The following is a 22,508-nucleotide window of genomic DNA, read 5'->3' on the forward strand; positions in this document are numbered from 1 at the left end:
GCTCCGTGCACCACCCTCCAGGCCAAGTCCCCGATGAATAGTGGGAGGACCAAAAAGTTAGTTTGCAGGTGCAGCAGGTAATCAGGAAGGCGAATGGAATGTTGGCCTTCATTGCGAGAGGGATGGAGTACAAAAGCAGGGAGGTCCTGCTGCAACTGTACAGGGTATTGGTGAGGCCGCACCTGGAGTACTGCGTGCAGTTTTGGTCACCTTTCTTAACGAAGGAAATACTAGCTTTGGAGGGGGTACAGAGACGATTCAATAGGCTGATTCCAGAGATGAGGGGGTTACCTAATGATGATAGATTGAGTAGACTGGGTCTTTACTCTTTGGAGTTCAGAAGGATGAGGGGTGATCTTATAGAAACATTTAAAATAATGAAAGGTATAAACAAGATAGAGGCAGAGAGGTTGTTTCCACTGGTAGGGGAGACTAGAACTAGGGGGCACAGCCTCAAAAACAGGGGAGCCAATTTAAAACCGAGTTGAGAAGGAATTTCTTCTCCCAGAGGGTTGTGAATCTGTGGAATTCTCTGCCCAAGGAGCAGTTAAGGCTAGCTCATTGAATGTATTCAAATCACAGATTGATAGATTTTTAACCATTAAGGGAATTAAGGGTTATGGGGAGCAGGTGGGTAAGTGGAGCTGAGTCCACGGCCAGGTCAGCCATGATCTTGTTGAATGGCGGAGCAGGCTCGAGAGGCTAGATGGTCTACTCCTGTTCCTAATTCTTATGTTCTAATGTTCTCCCATCCACCCCACGCACACACACACACGCACACCCACCCCCTCTTGGCGCACACACTCACCCCCGTCCCGGCCTCTCTCCACACACACACACACCCACCCACCCCCTCTTGGCGCACACACACACCCCCATCCCGGCCTCTCTCCACACACACACACACCCCTTCTCCAGTCCTCTCAGTACTGACAAAATTGGCACTGAAACAAAAATCCTTTTTTTTTTAAAACACCAATCAAGAAACAAGCAAATTACCAATGTCTTCTTTGCAGGTGAAATAGAAAGTAATTAGAGTTCCAAATTACACACAGTTTAAGAAGCAAAGCGTTTTAAAATATTTTTGAAACAGAAACTGGTCAAGATGACATGAAGAAAATACTTAATGTTGAATCATAATTGTTTTTAAATATAGCATGTAAATTGACTGAATGCTGAGGATAACTGGAGCCGATTGAGAGCGGCCCTCAGAAGATGCTATAACGTGATGCGGGGGGAGTGAATCAATCAGCCCCTTCAGCATTCCAGCAGCAATTAAATGCTCCCCACTAATGCCTGAGCCCCAGGCAGTGACATTTGAAAGCTGCAAAAGACCAGGGAAATATGAAGCAGCTCCAACCAGCTAAAAATAATTGAATTGCGATAATCGACTCTGCCTGTACTTTACTGGGGAATGGAGGCCAGCAGGCGGATGGAAGCATGCTACCAGATGGGTGTGTTGCCCTCAACCCCCTGCAACAGTCCAGGCACGAGGCCACCATTACACACTGTGGTTCTTTCAAGCTGCAGCAAAGCCATCACACAATACTGAGTGTCCACGGCTGTAAGAGTGTGCAGAATTTGTTCTGGGCGACGGCTTCGGTTTCCAACATGAAATACTGTTGAGCAGCCAGAACTGCAATCATAAGGACTGGTTGATCAAGTTTTGAAAACCCGATCATCAAAATGCTGCTAATGGTAAGCAGCTTCCACTTACAAGTAGCAACACTGCCAAGACACATAGGTACAAGGAAAAGGAAAGAAACGCTTCACCTCACTTAGTGAAGCAGTGCATTCAAAGTGGGGTGTGGTTTTTCACCAATGTTTCTCCCCGCTGCCACCTCCTGCGAAGGCACTGACTTGTACCGAGATACAGTCCCTGGTCTAAACCGACATTTTTCATTTGCAAATCTAGACAACATAGAAAATAGGTGCAGGAGTAGGCCATTCGGCCCTTCGAGCCTGCACCACCAGTCAATATGATCATGGCTGATCATTCACCTCAGTACTCCTTTCCTGCTTTCTCTCCATACCCCTTGATCACTTTAGCCGTAACTCCCTCTTGAATATATCCAACGAACTGGCATCAACAACTCTCTGCGGTAGAGAATTCCACAGGTTAACAACTCTCTGAGTGAAGAAGTTTCTCCTCATCTCAGTCCTAAACGTGCGTGGTGAGGTATTTGACCGGGCTGTGGGGAGGGTGCAGGGGGCTGCACAGTTGAGCCAATTCTGTCCTCCCGAGAGGATTTTCCAGTGGGGTCACTGGATAGTGACCAGGAGTGTGAACCCCCTCACCAAACTTCCCTTCGCTGGTCTGCGGGAGCCGAAGCCAAATGTCATGCCCCGGCAAAGTCAGCAGCTATGTGCTTCGGTGCAAAATTAGAGACAGTTCCTACCCAAAGATTAAGCTGTATTTCACAAAGATAAATACATTTGCAGAACTTCAGTGTCACATCTCCAAACTCATTGTGGAAATCTCTGTCATTGCCTCTTGAAGCCATGCCTGTGACTTAAGAGTTTAATGGTGGGTGCAAATATTATACAAGACAAGGTCAGATACTGACAGCAAAACATTTGACTCGAATACCCCAGAAGACACGGTCGCATCGAAGAACGGTGCCAAAGCCAACTGGTTACTTAAGGCATTATAGTTACAGGGAGCGAGGAGTAGCAGAATAAGTGGCTACACTTGCCCTGAACACATTGGGTCCGATTTATTTTCTATTCCTGGGGCTGCAGCATTATTCTACAAACTGTTTGTTCTGCAGAGTTTGAAATACAGGACAGAAGGAGCCCCAATTTCTATTTGACTTAAATCCCACTTTCGCAAAGGGGGCCATCTGTGAGTAGAAGCAACATTTGCAGTATTTATTAAATAATAAAAAACAAAAGGACATTTTTGCCCAGACTGTGCCACCCGGTTTAAAAAAAAAAGCTTGCATCTGCATGCCAACCCCGAGCTGAACCCAGCAGTGCAAACGACTCCAAATTGATTTTACTCACCATTATCAAATTCATCTGGAATCTGTGGAGAGGACAGAGAGAGAAAATGATCAGTTTATGCAGCCTGTTTACCAGCAGGTTGGGAGCACAACACTATTCTCCCAATTAAGACAGAAATTAATCTCCAAACATATGAATATTCAAATACATCTGTCAATGGATGGGAGAGCAGCTGGTTCCCAAGCCATCGCCAGCACCCTCACCATAGCGGGAGTCAGCACTGCCACTAGGCCTAGACTTTATGAGCAGCAGGCAGTAGAAGCCAATCCACATATTTATTCCGCACCCCTTTCTCTCCTGAAGGCTTTGGCGCTTGCCGGTTGTCACAACCAACTCATCCGAGTGGCCGCTCTTTGTGTCCGACAGCGAGTGTCCGCAGGCTACCCGTGGGCATTGCCGCCAAGCCCGATCCCCCCCAGCCAAACAGGAGCCAGCGCTGAATAGCGATTAGGAGCGAGAACGTTGGCTGATTTCCACCCCCTCCCCCAAGCCCAGGGCCAACAGTAATGGACCATTTGCTGCTGCAGATGAAATTAGATATCACGGCACATCGAAGAACGGAACTTGGTACCTTCTGGTCTGCACTGGCTTTGCAAATTAAGCAGTCACCAAACCACCAGGACCTGTACACTTGGGCTTCTACAAACTGAACATTTAAAATCAACTTTGCTGCTCTCCCCGCCCCTTACTGCCCATAACATTTTCTCCCTTACCCCACCGCCTTCCAGTGGACAATCTTCAATCTACATTTGGACAGCAAACACCATGCTGTTTGATTGTAGGAGCCCAGTCCAATCCTGTTCTCACATCCACTGTTTGAAGGGTTGTTGGGCAGGAATCAGGGGTGGGGAGCCAAGCTAGCTATTTTCCTCCTTTGTCTGAAGAAGGGGAGATCATGTTCAGCTTCCTTCGTCCTTCCATTGCCACCACTCTAGTTTGACAGGCCAATTCAGGACAAACATAGAAACATAGAAAATAGGTGCAGGAGTAGGCCAGTCGGCCCTTCGAGCCTGCACCACCATTCAATATGATCATGGCTGATTATGCAACTTCAGTACCCCATTCCTGCTTTCTCTCCATACCCCTTGATCCCTTCAGCTGTAGTTAGATGTAAGGGTCACATCTAATTCCCTTTTGAATATATCTAACAAACTGGCCTCAACAACTTTCTGTGGTAGAGAATTCCACAGGTTCACAATTCTCTGAGTGAAGAAAGTTTCTCCTCATCTCGGTCCTAAATGGCTTACCCCTTATCCTTAGACTGTGACCCCTGGTTCTGGACTTCCCCAACATCGGGAACATTCTACACAAACAAGGAATTAAAATCTAACCACTCAACCGTGGGTCAAAGGGCTTTCTAACTAGTTGTGTCTCTAAGGCTCAGTGGACAATGTTTGGATCACAACAGTTGATCTCAATGTGTCTCACTTTTTGGGGATATCAATTGCCCCAAACTTTGCACTGAATATGATTATGTCCCCTTTAACTAAATTAACAGAATATTTCTAAGGTGTCAGCCGTGGCTCAGTGGGCAGCACTCACGCCTCTGAGTCAAAAGATTGTGGGTTCAAGTCCCACTCCAGAGACTTGAGCACAAATATCTAAGCCAACGCTCTAGTGCAGTAATGAGGGAGTGCTGCACTGTCAGAGGTGCCGTCTTTTGGATGAGACTTTTATCAGAGGCACTCTCTGCCCTCTCAGATGGACGTACAAGACCCCATGGCACTATGTGAAGAGCAGCATGGAAGTTCTCCCCCAGTATCCTGCTCAATATTTATCCCTCAGCCAAAACATCATTAAAACATAGAAGAAATCTCATTGCTGTTTGTGGGAGCTTGCTCTGCGCAGACTGGCTGCCAGGTTTCCGACACTGCAACAGTGACTACACTGCAAAAAGGACTTCATTGGCTGTAAAGCACTTTGGGGCATTCTGAAAGGCGCTATATAAATGCAAGGTTAAGCTAGCTCATTGGTCCACCTCCCTTGTGTGTTATTGTGTTGGTGCTGTGCTGCTGGGTCTCGAGTACAGGTCTCAGACACCAAAAGAAACTTGCAGATTCACTCAGGCCAACAGCTGGCAAGAGCTTTTTAATAAATATATATATATATATATAAAAAAAAAAACTGGTGCAGCTGTGAGAGACTTGAACGCTGAAAGCTGGCAACAGCATCTAGGCACCACAGCAATATAAAAGCAGGCTGTGCGGCAGTGTTGTGTGTGTACGGAGTGAGTACAGACTCGGGAAGGCATCGCAAAAGCCGGTTTTCGGCACACAATGCGCAGGCGCTGAAAGCCGGCTTTTCCGATCTGTCAGGCTCTGGCTCCAGCTCGACAGATCATCCGTATCTCGGGAGCGAGGACATTTCCAAGGGTAAGATCGCGGGATTTACCCATATCTTGCCCAGCAAATGTCCTCAAAACTCTTGCGTCTGATAAAAGCAGGTGCATAGCTTACTTTTACATAAAAAATAAAATTAAAAATACACATTTTATTTTTAAAAACCCTGCCCACTACATTAAATTTATTTTAAACCATAATTAAAAAAATATTTATGAACTTTAATTTCAATTAATTTTAATTATGTGAAGTGTGTTTTTTATTTTTTTTATTTGGTGCAAGTGTTTTTTTTCTCATTAATAGCAATGAGACCACGTAGATACGGAGTTCCCATTGCTGTTAATTGAGAATACTGTACCCGATTGGTTGAGTAACTGCACCTTCTGCGCGGGAACCTGGAGGATGGGAGCACACTCCGATGGGAAGAAAAGGCCCCCCCCCCCCCCCAGCGGAATCCTACGCTCCTCCCAGACCACCAGGTAAATTCGGAAAAATTCTCCGGTCGGAGGCATTTGTCTGAAAGCAGCTCCCAAACGGAATTTCAGGGCCAGTGTGTCACTGGGAAAGGTTTAATTGCCGACAATACACTCAGCTCCTGCCAGCAGCTCTGAGTGAAGAACTCTCAGGGCCAAACGCAATTCCCCAACACAAAAGGTCTCCATCGGGATGTGGGGGTCACTGGCGAGGCCAATACTTATTGCCCGTCCCTAACTGCCTTTGAGGAGCTGGAGGCTGGCTTTCTCCTTGAAACACTGCAGTCCGTTTGGGGAAGATGCTCCCAGTGCTGGTAGGTAGGAAGCTCCAGGACTTTGACCCAGAGACAATGAAGGAACAGTGATATTTGTCCAAGTCGGGATGGTGTGTGGCATGGAGGGGAACTTGGTGTTCCCAGGCACCTGCTGTCCTTGTCCTAATAAGGACTGCCGTGATACCTGCCCTCCTGTATGGCTCAGAGACGTGGACCATAGAAACATAGAAAATAGGTGCAGGAGTAGGCCATTCGGCCCTTCTAGCCTGCACCGCCATTCAATAAGTTCACGGCTGAACATGCAACTTCAGTACCCCATTCCTGCTTTCTCGCCATACCCCTTGATCCCCCTAGTAGTAAGGACTACATCTAACTCCTTTTTGAATATATTTAGTGAATTGGCCTCAACAACTTTCTGTGGTGGAGAATTCCACAGGTTCACCAGTCTCTGGGTGAAGAAGTTTCTCCTCATCTCGGTCCTAAATGGCTTACCCCTTATCCTTAGACTGTGACCCCTGGTTCTGGACTTCCCCAACATTAATAAGAACATAAGAACATAAGAATTAGGAACAGGAGTACGCCATCTAGCCCCTCGAGCCTGCTCCGCCATTCAACAAGATCATGGCTGATCTGGCCGTGGACTCAGCTCCACTTACCCGCCCGCTCCCCATAACCCTTAATTCCCTTATTGGTTAAAATAAAAATAAAAATATAGATTGTGAATAGCTGGGGCCCAAGCACCGATTCTTGCGGTACCCCACTAGTTAAAGCCTGCCAACCCGAAAATGACCCGTTTATTCCTACTCTCTGTTTTTTGTCCGTTAACCAATCCATGCTAGTATATTACCCCCAATCCCATGAGCCCTAATTTTGTTCAATAACCTCTTGTGTGGCACCTTATCGAATGCTTTCTAAAAATCTAAATACACCACATCCACTGGTTCCCCTTATCTATTCTGTTAATTACAACCTCAAAAAACTCCAACAGATTCATCAAACACGATTTCCCTTTCATAAATCCGTGTTGACACTGCCCAATCCTATTATTCTTTTCTACCACGTCCTTAATAATAGATTCCAGCATTTTCCCTACTACTGATGTCAGGCTAACTGGTCTGTAAACTCTAGGGAATATAGGCCTAGTCTACTCAATCTCTCCTCATAGGACAATCCCCGTTTTCTCTCTCCCTACTTTCTGAAATAGTGGGATTACATTTGCTACCTTCCAATCCATGGGAACCTTACGAGAATCTATGGAATTTTGGGAGATGTCAACCAATGCACCCACCACTATCTATATAGCCATCTCTTTCAAAATCCTAGAATGTCGGCCATCAGGCCCAGGAGATTTATCGGCTCTCCAGTACTATTTTTTTACTAATACCAATGTCTTCCAGTTCCTCATTCTCCCCTTGGTTCTCCACTATTTCTGGGAGATTTTTTGTGTCTTCTTCCTTGAAGACAGACACAAAGTATTTGTTTAATTTCTCTGCTATTTCCTTATTCCCAAATATAATTTCTCCTGTCTCAGCCTGTAAGGGACCCACATTTATTTTCGTTAATCTTTTCCTTTTTACAGTCTGTTTTTATGTCTCTCACTAGTTTACTCTCATTCTATTTTCTCTTTCTTTATCAATTTCTTGGTCCTCCTTTACTGAATTCTAAAATCCTCCCAATCCACAGATTTTCTGCTCTTTTAGGCAACATTATAAGCCTCTTCCTGTGATCTAATACTATCTTTAACTTCTCTTGCCTTAATATAGTTTCCCAATATACCTTAGCCAACTCGCTCCTCATACCTACGTAGTTTGCTTTGTTTAGATTTAAGACTTCGGATTTAACTAAATCACTTTCAAACTTAATATAAAATTCTAACATATTATGGTCACTCTACCCCAAGGGCCTTATATATGGATTCAAAGAGGGCGATACTTTACTGTGAATAATATAACTAGAAGGAAAACACTGATTGTGTTAAACATTTTCAGATAGGAGACTCATCCCAGCTTTCCCGTAGGATGCCATAAACTGCACACACACGCCAGATCTTTGAAATTTTCGTCTTTTATTCTAATACAGATTTGGGTAACAGCAAGACTGGACCACAGACCAAGGGATTCGATCCTTTTTGGCTCCCACATATAATTTCTAAAAACATAGGGGGAAAAAAAAAGCAAACCTTTTCAAAACTGCTTCCCTTTCTTCTCAAAAAATAAATAGCCTTTATTGAAAGTTGGAATATAAAAGCAAGGCTGTTTTGTTGCAATTTTTAAGGCTTTGGTGAGATCACACCCGGAGTACTGTGTACTGTGTACAGTCTTGGTCTCCTTATCCAAGGAAGGATATATACTTGCCTTAGAGAGGAGGCCATGAAGGCTCACTTGAGTGATTCCTGGGATGAGAGGATTGTCCTACGAGGAGGGATTGAGTAGAATTGGCCTGTACTCTCTGGAGGTGATCTCATTGCAACATACAAGATTCTGAGAATGCTTGACAGGGTAGATGCTGAGGTGTTGGCTGAAGAGGCTAGAACTAGGGGGCATAATCTCAGGATAAAAGGTCGGCCATGGTCTGAGATGAGGTGAAATTTCTTCACTCAGAGGGATGTGAATCTTTGGAATTCTCTACCCCAGAGGGCTGTAGATGCTCAGTTATTGAATATATTCAAGACCGAGGTCGATAGATTTTTGGGTACTAAGGGAATCGAGGGATATGGGGAGAGGGCGCAAAAGTGGAGTTGAGATTGAAGATCAGCCATGATCTTATTAAATGGCGGAGAAGGCTCGAGGGGCCGTATGGCCTACTCCTGCTCCTAATTCTTACCTTAGGTTCTTAAACCACGGGGATTTGAAAATGGTGTATGCTTTTCCAAGACACGATGCAAGTAGCAGTCCTGTGTTTATGGAAGTGTAATCACCAAATATGTGACAGCATTCATCAGTTTTTGCCAGACTCAGACCAATGCTTATGCTGTAGATCACTTTACGGAGTACAATCGGGACAATAATAGACTGCAAATGCTACTTGTCCAAAAAGAAGTTTGTTGAGTCATTTTTGGCAACAGCATTTTTAATCCTCAACTCAGCACAGATGCGTCGTAAAACCTTTTATAGTCCCTGGCAATGGGGTAGAGCGATGACTAAAGCTTTTAAAACTCTTGCTAAACACGAAGCATAACTCCAAAAGTACACAAAGAATGTAGCATTCTGTTTAAAAAAAAAAAATCAGTAATTGCTGGATAATTGATCTTCGTGTAAAATGCTGACTACATTGTCTGAGCTAACTTGCCCTAGCTCTGTCCATGTTACAGGGTTGGATAATTAGCTGAACAGGAATTTAAACCATTTAGCCCAGTAGCTGCCGACTGCCAGTTTTCACATTATTTACATCGGTGTCTATAGGCAAGCAAAAAAGCTGCAACACTCGACTAATCCATGCATGTGAAATCTATCACATCAATTAAACTGGGTCAGCTGTGGCTCAGTGGGTAACACCCTCGCCTTGGAGTCAGACGGTTGTGACTCCAGAGATTGAGCACGAAAAATAAAATCCAGGCCGACTCTCCCAGTGCGGTGCTGAGGGAGTGCTGCACTGTCGGAGGTACCATCTTTCGGTTGAGAGGTTAAACCGAGGCCCTCTTTGCTCTCTCAGGTGGACGCTAAAGATCCCATGGTACTGTTTCAAAGAAGAGCAGGGGAGTTATCCCCAGTGTCCTGGCCAATATTTATCTCGCAATCAACATCTTATCTGGTCATTATCATTGTTGTTTGTGGGAGCTTGCTGTGCGTAAATTGGCAGCTGCTTTTCCTACATTACAACAGTGATACGCTTCAAAAAATACTTAAATGGTTTTAAAGCGCTTTGGGAGGTCCGGTGGCTGTAAAAGGTCCTAAAGAAATACAAGCCTTTCTTTATTTTTCCTGACACCAGCTACGTCCTGGGCATCTTTCTCCTTCCCATTAGTTTGCTTCCTGGGCCTCACCCCTTCTGTCTGATGGGCCTCTTTGTTTGATTGCCCCTCACCCTCATTACGCTTCCTCCCACGTCTCACAGAAACATAGAAATTTACAGCGCAGAAGGAGGCCATTTCGGCCCATCGTGTCCACGCCGGCCGACAAAGAGCCGCACGGCCCTCGGTCAGCAGCCCCAAAGGTTATATATAAACCCGTGAACAATGAAGGAAAGGTAAAGAGCACCCAGCCCAACCAGTCAGCCCCACACAACTGCAACACTGCAACATTCTACATTCCACCCCAACCGGAGCCATGTGATCTCCTGGGAGAGGCAAAAACCAGATAAAAAACCCAGGCCAATTGGAGGAAAGTCTCCCCGCCACTCCCGCTCTGTGCACAACTCCAACTTGTCCATTTGCTGGTTCCCTGCCTCCGAACAAACTGCCGGGGACGCTTAAATAACTGGCCCTTCTTGTCCTATGTACAGAGTGGATTTTTGATGTACAGGACTGTTTAGGAGGCAAATTAGACAGCAATCTGTCCCGGGATATCCCACAAACAGGAATGGCGAATGACCGGCCAGTCTGTTTTAGGAGGACGTGGTTAACAATCCTATTGTGGCAGAGGTTAAAGATGCGGAGTGAGCGGAAGGGGAAATGATGACGATACTAATCTTTTCATTTTCTCAATTATTACTTAAATGCCTGTGATAGAGTCATCACAAGATACATGCGCTGCTGCCGCTAGATAGTGGTGTAAAAACAGGAAATGCGGGAATGATGTAACGTGCGAACTCTGAAATGTAATTGGAATGAAAGAATCTGAGCTGCTGATTCCTGAGCAGAGTTCCATATAGCCTCTGAGCAACAGCCACCCCTCCCAAATATTTCGCAAATGCAAAAGCAGAGTCTTAAAAAGGTTAATTGCTGCCAAACTTTCTCCCCATAGTTGTGTGCAACAGGGAACTGTATAAAAAACACTTCACTAAATTGTACACTGCTTTGCAACCCAGCCCAGGACACCACCATTAGCCTCCACTGAAAGTCAGCCAAGCATCACTCAATACAACATCCCCATTTACTAGCAAATCACCTGTGGAGTCGTGCACAGCAAGTCAAAGGATGGGTTGTTTTACAACAAGACGTGTGGGGTGTTAATTTAATGTAGGGGCTAATGAGGCCTGGACACTTGATCATTCAAATTCCATTTTTAGTAAATGGCACTGTGGGATTTTTGCTGGTGCTTGGGGGATTGAATTCCACAACTCTGTCCATTATCCTGACCAGAAATTAATGGCCTTTATACATAATATATACACACACACACAAGTTTTAAAGCTGAAAATACAAAGCAAGTTGGTATGCAAGAAAAGCCAGGTGGAGTTAAACATAGAAAAATAGGTGGAGTAGGCCATTCGGCCCTTCGAGCCTGCACCTCCCATTCAATAAGATCATGGCTGATCATTCACCTCAGTACCCCTTTCCTGTTTTCTCTCCATACCCTTTGATCCCTTTAGCCATAAGGGCCATACCTATCTCCCTCTTGAATATATCCAACGAACTGGCCTCAGCAACTTTCCGTGGTAGAGAATTCCACAGGTTCACAACTTTGAATGAAGAAGTTTCTCCTCATCTCTGTCCTAAATGGCTTACCCCTTATCCTTAGATTGTTAGCCACGGTTAACAGGGAGGTAGAATATTATCTGAATGGTGACAGATTAGGAAAAGGGGCGGTGCAACGAGACCTGGGTGTCATGGTACATCAGTCATTGAAAGTTGGCATGCAGGTGTACAGCAGGGGGTGAAGGTGGCAAATGGCATGTTGGCCTTCATAGCGAGAGGGTTTGAGTATAGGAGCAGTGAGGTCTTACTGCAGTTGTACAGGGCCTTGGTGAGGCCACACCTTGAATATTGTGTGCAGTTTTGGTCACTTAATCGGAGAAAGGACATTCTTGCTATTGAGGGAGTGCAGCGAAGGTTCACCAGACTGATTCCTGGGATAGCAGGGCTGACATATAAAGACTGGATCAACTAGGCTTATATTCACTGGAATTTTGAAGAATGAGAGGGGATCGCATCGAAACATAAAATTCTGACGGGATTGGACAGGTTAGAAGCAGGAAAAATGTTCCATATGTTGGGGAAGTCCAGAACCAGGGGTCACAGTCTAAGGATAAGGGGTAAGCCATTTAGGACCGAGATGAGGAGAAACCTCTTCACCCAGAGAGTAGTGAACCTGTGGAATTCTCTACCACAGAAAGTTGTTGAGGCCAGTTCGTTAGATATATTCAAAAGGGAGTTAGATGTGGCCCTTACGGCTAAAGGGACCAAATGGTATGGAGAGAAAGCGGGAATGGGGTACTGAAGTTGCATGATCAGCCATGATCATATTGAATGGTGGTGCAGGCTCGAAGGGCCGAAAAGACTACTCCTGCATTTATTTTCTATGTCAACCAGCACTGACGGGAAGGGATGGCCATTCAGGTCTGGCAGCATTGGTTTGTAACTTTAGAAAAGACTTGCATTTAAATAGCGCCTTTCATGACCACCGGACATCTCCAAGAGCTTTACAACCAATGAAGTATTTTTGGAGTGTAGTCACTGTTGTAATGTGGGAAACGCAGTAGCTAATTTGCGCACAGCAAGCTCCCACCAACAGCAATGTGATACTGACCAGATAATCTGTTTTTATCATGTTGATTGAGGAATAAATATTGGTCAGAATACCGGGGGAGAACTCCCCTGCTCTTCTTCAAAATAGTGTCATGGGATCTTTTATGTCCACCCGAGACAGCAGACCAGGCCTCGGTTTAACGTCTCACCTGACAGTGCGGCACTCCCTCAGCACTGCATTGGGAGTGTCAGCCTAGACCTTTTGTGACCCCTGCGAACCTCCATAGTATGCTGTTTTATAATTGGCTCCTAAAAGTGTACCTCTCGTGTCCATCGCCGTCTGCATCTCCCCCTGCTCTCCTTCCACAGGTGTTAGGAATGAGAAAGTTTCCCTTTTTTAACCATCAACAAAACACTGGAGGCTTTCTGCTTTTAAAATTCAACTCATTTGTTTCTAGAAAATTAGGACGAGGAAAGACACTCTCCCGCGCAGTTTAATATGCTTTCTGAAGTTTATTATTTGTAATTCAAAAACCAACTCAAGCTACAATGGGTGTGGAAGATGATAATCGGGCCATTTTCTCCTCCCTCTCTCACACATGGCCTCTATCTTTAGAAACAAAACATTCAATTCAATTTTTCCTGAATAAAGCTTCTGAAAATTGTCTCAGCTTTTCTTTAAATAATTTTGAAAAAGGGCCGAAATGGATTCTGTTAAGAGCCCGAGAGAGACATTCCATCAGTTGGCTGGCGAACGATGCATTCTAGGAGACATCGCATGCTCCAGCTCTCCTTCAACTGACAATCCAGGCAATAATAGTAAGTTCGTGCCCAGACTCCTGCAAAATACTGAAGCTGTCAAATTAAAAACTTTAATGAAAGTATTAAAAGGCGATAAACAATTTAGTGGATAAAGGTAAATAAGTTAGTGAAATACGTAATCTTTCTTAAAAATTCAAGATTCACAGCTCTCAGTGAAGAAATTTCTCCTCGCCTCAGTCTTAAATGGTCGACCCCTTATCCTGAGTCTATCATCCCTAGTTCCAGACTCTCCAGCCTGGGGAAACGGCCTCTCTGCATCTACCCTCTCAGTCCCCCTCAGAATCTTGTATGTTTCAATTAGATCACCTCTCATCCATCCAAACTCCAGAGAGTATCGGCCCAACCTGCTCAATCGCTCCCCATCGGGCAACCCTCCCATCCCAGGGATCAGTCTAGTCTTAACACAAATTAAATTGGGTTTGGGGTGGGGGGTTGTTGAGCAAAGAAGCACTAATTTTCCTGACTGCGTTTGCCAAAATCATTAAGGTGTTTAATGCTACTAAAGGTGTTTAAAGATCTAAAGGTCTTTAAATGCTGGAAATCTTAAGATCTTGGTCACCCTCATCACAATTCCAATGGTTTCTGCACAAAATGGACGGGAGTAGACTTGAAGAGCAATGATACAAGAGCCATCTATTCCATCTTTTAGAAACACAACAGTATTTTAATCAACATTTGGACTTAAATATTACTTAAATATTGCATCGCTGGGCTCGAGACCTATCGTGGATAACCTACTGAATGACATTACGATCTGACAAAAATCCTCCCCTCCCTCCTGTAAAGTTTTAAAGCACCCACTCCACAACAAACAGCTTTGACTGCAACAAACGTGTGAGCGGTAGTTCCAGGCACAAGCTTCCATTCAACACAATAAACTGCTCATCAAGGACAAAGGGAAAGCTTCATCAGGCAAGTGCAAAGCACACTTCGCCACAGGTTTAGCAGTCGGTACGGGAAGGGAATTTGTGGTCCCACAAGCCAAGTGTCAGGTTCCCAGACTCGGTGTCAAGATACATAACGGGCAGTTTAAGATATCCAGCGGAACACATACAGGAGCTTGTCGGTCCATACATCGGGTACTGGTTCCAGCTGGAGTACAGTTCCACGGGGTGCTGGTTCCAGCTGGAGTACAGTTCCACGGGGTGCTGGTTCCAGCTGGAGTACAGTTCCACGGGGTGCTGGTTCCAGCTGGAGTACAGTTCCACGGGGTGCTGGTTCCAGCTGGAGTACAGTTCCACGGAGTGCTGGTTCCAGCTGGAGTACAGTTCCACGGGGTGCTGGTTCCAGCTGGAGTACAGTTCCACGGGGTGCTGGTTCCAGCTGGAGTACAGTTCCACGGGGTGCTGGTTCCAGCTGGAGTACAGTTCCACGGGGTGCTGGTTCCAGCTGGAGTACAGTTCCACGGGGTGCTGGTTCCAGCTGGAGTACAGTTCCACGGGGTGCTGGTTCCAGCTGGAGTACAGTTCCACGGGGTGCTGGTTCCAGCTGGAGTACAGTTCCACGGGGTGCTGGTTCCAGCTGGAGTACAGTTCCACGGGGTGCTGGTTCCAGCTGGAGTACAGTTCCACGGGGTGCTGGTTCCAGCTGGAGTACAGTTCCACGGGGTGCTGGTTCCAGCTGGAGTACAGTTCCACGGGGTGCTGGTTCCAGCTGGAGTACAGTTCCACGGGGTGCTGGTTCCAGCTGGAGTACAGTTCCACGGGGTGCTGGTTCCAGCTGGAGTACAGTTCCACGGGGTGCTGGTTCCAGCTGGAGTACAGTTCCACGGGGTGCTGGTTCCAGCTGGAGTACAGTTCCACGGGGTGCTGGTTCCAGCTGGAGTACAGTTCCACGGGGTGCTGGTTCCAGCTGGAGTACAGTTCCACGGGGTGCTGGTTCCAGCTGGAGTACAGTTCCACGGGGTGCTGGTTCCAGCTGGAGTACAGTTCCACGGGGTGCTGGTTCCAGCTGGAGTACAGTTCCACGGGGTGCTGGTTCCAGCTGGAGTACAGTTCCACGGGGTGCTGGTTCCAGCTGGAGTACAGTTCCATGGGGCCAGCAATTCTCTGGTACCTGACCCAAGTGGGCATCCCTTAATATGACCTGCATGAAATGAGTTGGTCAGCCACTCACACGTACAGTATCCACTCAATAGTGCCTGATGCCAGTAGAATATTATGCCATCATACATTGGTACCTTTGGCAAAGGAAAGCAGATTTTGAACCATGTATGGTATAATTTTGAACCCTTGCATTGTCTCCATACTATAATCACATGTCCCTCAAGTAAACCAGTTTGTAATCCAATACTGCAGCACTTGGTTTAAAATCCCAGATAAAAAGATTTGCATTTCTATAGCGCCTTTCACGACCACCGGATTTCCCAAAGCGCTTTACAACCAATGAAGTACTTTTTGAAGCATAGTCACTGTTGAAATGCAGCAGCCAATTTTATGCACAGCAAGCTCCCACAAACAGCAATGTGACAGTGACCGCATAATCTGTTTTAGTGATGTTGATTGAGGGCTAACTTTTAGCGAGGACATTGGGTCTAACTCCCTTGCTCCTCTTCAAAATAGTGCCGCTGGATCTTATACGTCCATATGAGAGCAGACGGGGCCTCGGTTTAATGTCTCATCCAGAAGACAGTGCATTGCAGCGCTCCCTCGGCACTGCACCGGAGTGTCAGCCTAGATTTTAATACTCAAGTCTCTGGAGGGGGACGTGAACCAACAGTCCTCTGACTGAAAGGTGAGGGTGCTGCCCACTGAGTCACCGCAGATACGAGAGTGAATCACCCTGGCCATCCATTTAATAGCAATGCAATACAGTAGAATCTGGATTAACATAACCTGATTCAAACTAAGAATTTCTTGTTGAATGGATATTTGAGAGTTCAGTTATACTGGTATCATGGCAACGGAGACACGTACTTCTTATGCAGCAATTACGACTAATTTTCCTGCTGATGAGATGGTGATAAGGGAGACTGAAGATGTTTACATATTCTTACGTTATGTTCAAGACATGCACACTTTTCAGTGAGGGTCAGGTGTGAGGATCAGCCCCAGGGCAATACTTGGATTGACAATTGGTCCCAATTAGGAGTGGAAGCCAAGGCCGAGGAGGAAGGGAAGGGAAGGGAAGGGACGGGGAGGAAGTCAACAGGGGTTTCTTTCCTTATCCTTATCCAGTGGCCACTGCTAGAACGTGCACCGGGAGATCGCAGAACCAGGGTCGGCTATGATCAAAGCGCTTGCCAATACTCATGGTCTGGGCTCACACAAAGCACGCATACCTACACGCGTAGGACACTGGAAAAAATGGTGGAAGGCTGGGGGAGCACCGCTTGGGCTTCACAGATCTAAAATTCTTAAAGCCAACAGATAGGGCTCAAAGGAACCAGGGCAGCAGTTAATTTTCTGAGTTCCTCCCACATGAAGCTTTGATGCAACACCTGTGCTACATGTTAAAGGCAGGACATCATTTACTGGACCAACAAATGCAGCTTCAAAGTAGGGGGATGTGTTCACATTACCTTGTAAGGAGTGTGCTTCAATCACACCTACACTTGCTCTTCGACTTTACTCATTTTCCATGCGTTAGGATCAGACTGTAGAAATGAGGAGTTTCCCCAGGGAGAGTCAAAATGTGAAGATTCTCACAGTCACTTGTACTGCACCTAAACTATAAAATGCACCGTGTACAAAGGGACTTATGCAGGTCATTAAGAGAGGCACCTTCACACATGAATGTTAGCCGTCTTTGGTCAGTGCTTAAAACAGACTCAGGATGAAAGGAGGGGGGGGGGGGGGGGGGGAGAGACCAGCGAGGAAACAAACAGAAAGTTAACCCTATTCTTCATCATTCATTGACCTGAATTACTTCCAAAAGTCCCGTTGTATGTGCAGAACACACGGCTCCCAATTTCTGACCGTGAAGAATACACAATTAAGAGCCAAGGGGTTAACTATGCCGTAGGTGGATTGATGCAGTGACTCAAAAGCAAATGTTCACCGTGCGTTCCATTTACCTTGGATGCACGGCAAGTAATCAAAGTTAGAAAATGAATTAGATGCAAATAGGAATTTCTTTTTCCACTTCTGAAGATCCCGACTCAGTACGGGATACATTGCTGGAGGCACTGGGAACTTCCGCACCTTGTGCAAGTCACTATTCGTGGTGAAAGCCTTTCACCCACCATGCGAGACATCAGTCAGGCCTGGATTTGATCTCATGTTACCTTCGGACCTGCACACTTACCAGTGGGGTCACTGAGAAGTAATCAGGAGTGAGAACCCCAAATGATATTTTCCTCTCTAGCCCAAGGACACGGACCTCAACTGGGAATCCTAACCAAGATTAACTAATTCCATAGATCAGGAATCAAACCAGGCCCTTCTGATCTCCATGGATCACATACTTGCTGCTTTATCAACTACTCCATTGAGGGAACTGTAATTTCTTACAATTGCACTTTCAAGTTGCCTACTGCCTGGCCTTTGACACTCCAGGCCACACACTTCTGCAGCTGTTGATGGACCAATCCCGCACTTCCATCTTTGATACTCTTGTCTCCAGTAGAACTTTTACTTTCTCCCATCCTGGTGGTTCCCCAGGGTATGCCCCCCTCCTCACTCTCGCCATCGAGTCAGTAGGTCGTGGGTTCAAATGTCATAACTTGAGAGCGTACACTAAGCTAATGCTTCAGCGCAGTACCGATGGAGTGCTGCACTGTCGGAGGGGCCACCTTTCGGATGATTTAAAACGAGGCCCCATCTGCATGCTGGAGTGGGTACAAAAGATCCCACAACAGCGAACAACCAAAAACAAACTAACTGGGTATTTCAGTGTTTGTGGCACCTTGCTGTGCACAAACCGGCTACTAAACTTTGCACTAAACAGTGGCCACACTTGAAAAGTAACTCATTGTAAAGTGCTTTGGGACACTGAGGACATGAACGGCACTATATTATGTAAGAAAGTTCTTTCTTTCTCAACTACATGAATGTATAGCGCCTTTCACGACCACCGGACGTCTCAAAGCACTTTATAGCCAATGAAGTACATTTGTAATGTAGTCACTGTTGCAATGTGGGAAACGCGGCATGCAACTTGCGCACAGCAAGCTCCCACACAAAGCAATACGATAACGACCAGATAATCTGTTTTTGTTATGTTGATTGAGGGATAAATATTGGCCAGGACACCGGGGATAACTCCACTGCTCTTCTTCGACATTGCGCCATGGGATCTTTTACGCCACCTGAGGGGGCAGACGTGGTCTCGGTTTAACATCTCATCTGAAAGACAGCACCTCCGACATTGCAGCACTCTCTCAGCACTGCACTGGGAGCGTCAGCCTAGATTTGTGTACTAAAGTCCCTGGAGTGGGACTTGAACCCACAACCTTCTGTCTCAGAGGTGAGTGTGCTGCCGACTGAGCCATGGCTGACACTGTGATATTCGGATTTTAGATCGTTGTCAGTGGTCAGCAATGAGAATTTTGAAATCGAGGCGTTGTTTAACTGGGAGCCAATGCAGGTCAGCGAGCACAGGGGGTGATGGGTGAGCAGGGCTTGGTGCGAGTTAGGACCCGGGCAGCCAAGTTTTGAATCACCTCTAGTTCATGTAGGGTAGGAATGAGGGAGGCCAGCCAGGAGTGCGTTGGAATAGTCAAGTCTAGAGGTAACAAAGGCATGGATGAGGGCTTCAGCAGCGGATGAGCTGAGGCAAGGGCGGAAATGGACAATGTTACGGAGGTGGAAATATGCAGTCTTAGTTATAGAAACATAGAAAATAGGTGCAGGAGCATGCCATTCAGCCCTTCTAGCCTGCACTGCCATTCAATGAGATCATGGCTGAACATGAAACTTCAGTACCCCCTTCCTGCTTTCTCGCCATACCCCTTGATCCCCCGAGTAGTAAGGACTTCATCCAACTCCCTTTTGAATATATTTAGTGAATTGGCCTCAACTACTTTCTGTGGTACAGAATTCCACAGGTTCACCACTCTCTGGGTGAAGAAGTTTCTCCTCATCTCGGTCCTAAATGGCTTACCCCTTATCCTTAGACTGTGACCCCTGGTTCTGGACTTCCCCAACATGGGAACATTCTTCCTGCATCCAACCTGTCTAAACCCGTCAGAATTTTAACGTTTCGATGAGGTCCCCTCTCACTCTTCTGAACTCCAGTGAATACAAGCCCAGTTGATCCAGTCTTTCTTGATAGGTCAGTCCCACCATCCCGGGAATCAGTCTGGTGAATCTTCGCTGCACTCCCTCAATAGCAAGAACGTCCTTCCTCAAGTTAGGAGACCAAAACTGTACACAATACTCCAGGTGTGGCCTCACCAAGGCCCTATACAACTGTAGCAACACCTCCCTGCCCCTGTACTCAAATCCCCTCGCTATGAAGGCCAACATGCCATTTGCTTTCTTAACCGCCTGCTGTACCTGCATGCCAACCTTCAATGACTGATGTACCATGACACCCAGGTCTCGCTGCACCTTCCCCCTTCCTAATCTGTCACCATTCAGATAATAGTCTGTCTCTCTGTTTTTACGACCAAAGTGGATAACCTCACATTTATCCACATTATACTTCATCTGCCATGCATTTGCCCACTCACCTAACCTATCCAAGTCACTCTGCAGCCTCATAGCATCCTCCTCGCAGCTCACACTGCCACCCAACTTAGTGTCATCCGCAAATTTGGAGATACTACATTTAATCCTCTCGTCTAAATCATTAATGTACAATGTAAACAGCTGGGGCCCCAGCACAGAACCTTGCGGTACCCCACTAGTCACTGCCTGCCATTCTGAAAAGTACCCATTTACTCCTCTTTGCTTCCTGTCTGACAACCAGTTCTCAATCCACGTCAGCACACTACCCCCAATCCCATGTGCTTTAACTTTGCACATTAATCTCCTGTGTGGGACCTTGTCGAAAGCCTTCTGAAAGTCCAAATATACCACATCAACTGGTTTTCCTTTGTCCACTTTACTGGAAACATCCTCAAAAAATTCCAGAAGATTTGTCAAGCATGATCTCCCTTTCACAAATCCATGCTGACTTGGACCTATCATGTCACCATTTTCCAAATGCGCTGCTATAACATCCTTAATAATTGATTCCATCATTTTACCCACTACTGAGGTCAGGCTGACCGGTCTATAATTCCCTGCTTTCTCTCTCCCTCCTTTTTTAAAAAGTGGGGTTACATTGGCTACCCTCCACTTGATAGGAACTGATCCAGAGTCAATGGAATGTTGGAAAATGACTGTCAATGCATCCGCTATTTCCAAGGCCACCTCCTTAAGTACTCTGGGATGCAGTCCATCAGGCCCTGGGGATTTATCGGCCTTCAATCCCATCAATTTCCCCAACACAATTTCCCGACTAATAAAGATTTCCCTCAGTTCCCTCAGTGACTAGTGGAGTGCCGCAAGGTTCTGTGCTGGGGCCCCAGCTGTTTACATTGTACATTAATGATTTAGACGAGGGGATTAAATGCAGTATCTCCAAATTTGCAGATGATACTAAGTTGGGTGGCAGTGTGAGCTGCGAGGAGGATGCTATTAGGCTGCAGAGTGACTTGGATAGGTTAGGTGAGTGGGCAAATGCATGGCAGATGAAGTATAATGTGGATAAATGTGAGGTTATCCACTTTGGTGGTAAAAACAGAGAGACAGACTATTATCTGAATGGTGACAGATTAGGAAAAGGGAAGGTGCAACGAGACCTGGGTGTCATGGTACATCAGTCATTGAAGGTTGGCATGCAGGTACAGCAGGCGGTTAAGAAAGCAAATGGCATGTTGGCCTTCATAGCGAGGGGATTTGAATACAGGGGCAGGGAGGTGTTGCTACAGTTGTACAGGGCCTTGGTGAGGCCACACCTGGAGTATTGTGTACAGTTTTGGTCTCCTAACTTGAGGAAGGACATTCTTGCTATTGAGGGAGTGCAGCGAAGGTTCACCAGACTGATTCCCGGGATGGCGGGACTGACCTATCAAGAAAGATTGGATCAACTGGGCTTGTATTCACTGGAGTTCAGAAGAATGAGAGGGGATCTCATAGAAACGTTTAAAATTCTGACGGGTTTAGACAGGTTAGATGCAGAAAGAATGTTCCCAATGTTGGGGAAGTCCAGAACCAGGGGTCACAGTCTGAGGATAAGGGGTAAGCCATTTAGGACCGAGATGAGGAGAAACTTCTTCACCCAGAGAGTGGTGAACCTGTGGAATTCTCTACCACAGAAAGTAGTTGAGGCCAATTCACTAAATATATTCAAAAGGGAGTTAGATGAAGTCCTTACTACTCGGGGGATCAAGGGTTATGGCGAGAAAGCAGGAAGGGGGTACTGAAGTTTCATGTTCAGCCATGAACTCATTGAATGGCGGTGCAGGCTAGAAGGGCTGAATGGCCTACTCCTGCACCTATTTTCTATGTTTCTATGTTTCTATGTTTCTTACTAGACCCTCTGACCCCTTTTATATCCGGAAGGTTGTTTTTGTCCTCCTTAGTGAATACTGAACCAAAGTACTTGTTCAATTGGTCTGCCATTTCTTTGTTCCCCGTTATGACTTCCCCTGATTCTGACTGCAGGGGACCTACATTTGTCTTTACTAACCTTTTTCTCTTTACATACCTATAGAAACTTTTGCAATCCGCCTTAATGTTCCCTGCAAGCTTCTTCTCGTACTCCATTTTCCCTGCCCTAATCAAACCCTTTGTCCTCCTCTGCTGAGTTCTAAATTTCTCCCAGTCCCCAGGTTCGCTGCTATTTCTGGCCAATTTGTATGCCACTTCCTTGGCTTTAATACTATCTCTAATTTCCCTAGATAGCCACGGTTGAGCCACCTTCCCTTTTTTATTTTTACGCCAGACAGGAATGTACAATTGTTGGAATTCATCCATGCGGTCTCTAAATGTCTGCCATTGCCCATCCACAGTCAACCCCTTAAGTATCATTCGCCAATCTATCTTAGCCAATTCACGCCTCATACCTTCAAAGTTACCCTTCTTTACGTTCTGGACCA

At 46.0% G+C, this 22,508-nt stretch overlaps 1 protein-coding gene across 1 annotated transcript in view; it reads right to left on the minus strand.

Moving 5' to 3' along the window:
* The window catches only part of timm50 (translocase of inner mitochondrial membrane 50 homolog (S. cerevisiae)), a 187,680-nt gene that overhangs the window by 95,100 nt on the left and 70,072 nt on the right, over window positions 1-22,508 (minus strand). Inside the window, exon 3 of the mRNA XM_070867627.1 lies at window positions 3,007-3,028. Within this exon, the coding sequence (XP_070723728.1) occupies window positions 3,007-3,028 (22 nt within the window). The remainder of the gene's footprint in view (window positions 1-3,006; window positions 3,029-22,508) is intronic.

The sequence above is a fragment of the Pristiophorus japonicus genome, chromosome 26 (assembly GCF_044704955.1).
Source record: "Pristiophorus japonicus isolate sPriJap1 chromosome 26, sPriJap1.hap1, whole genome shotgun sequence".
NCBI lineage: Eukaryota > Metazoa > Chordata > Chondrichthyes > Pristiophoridae > Pristiophorus > Pristiophorus japonicus.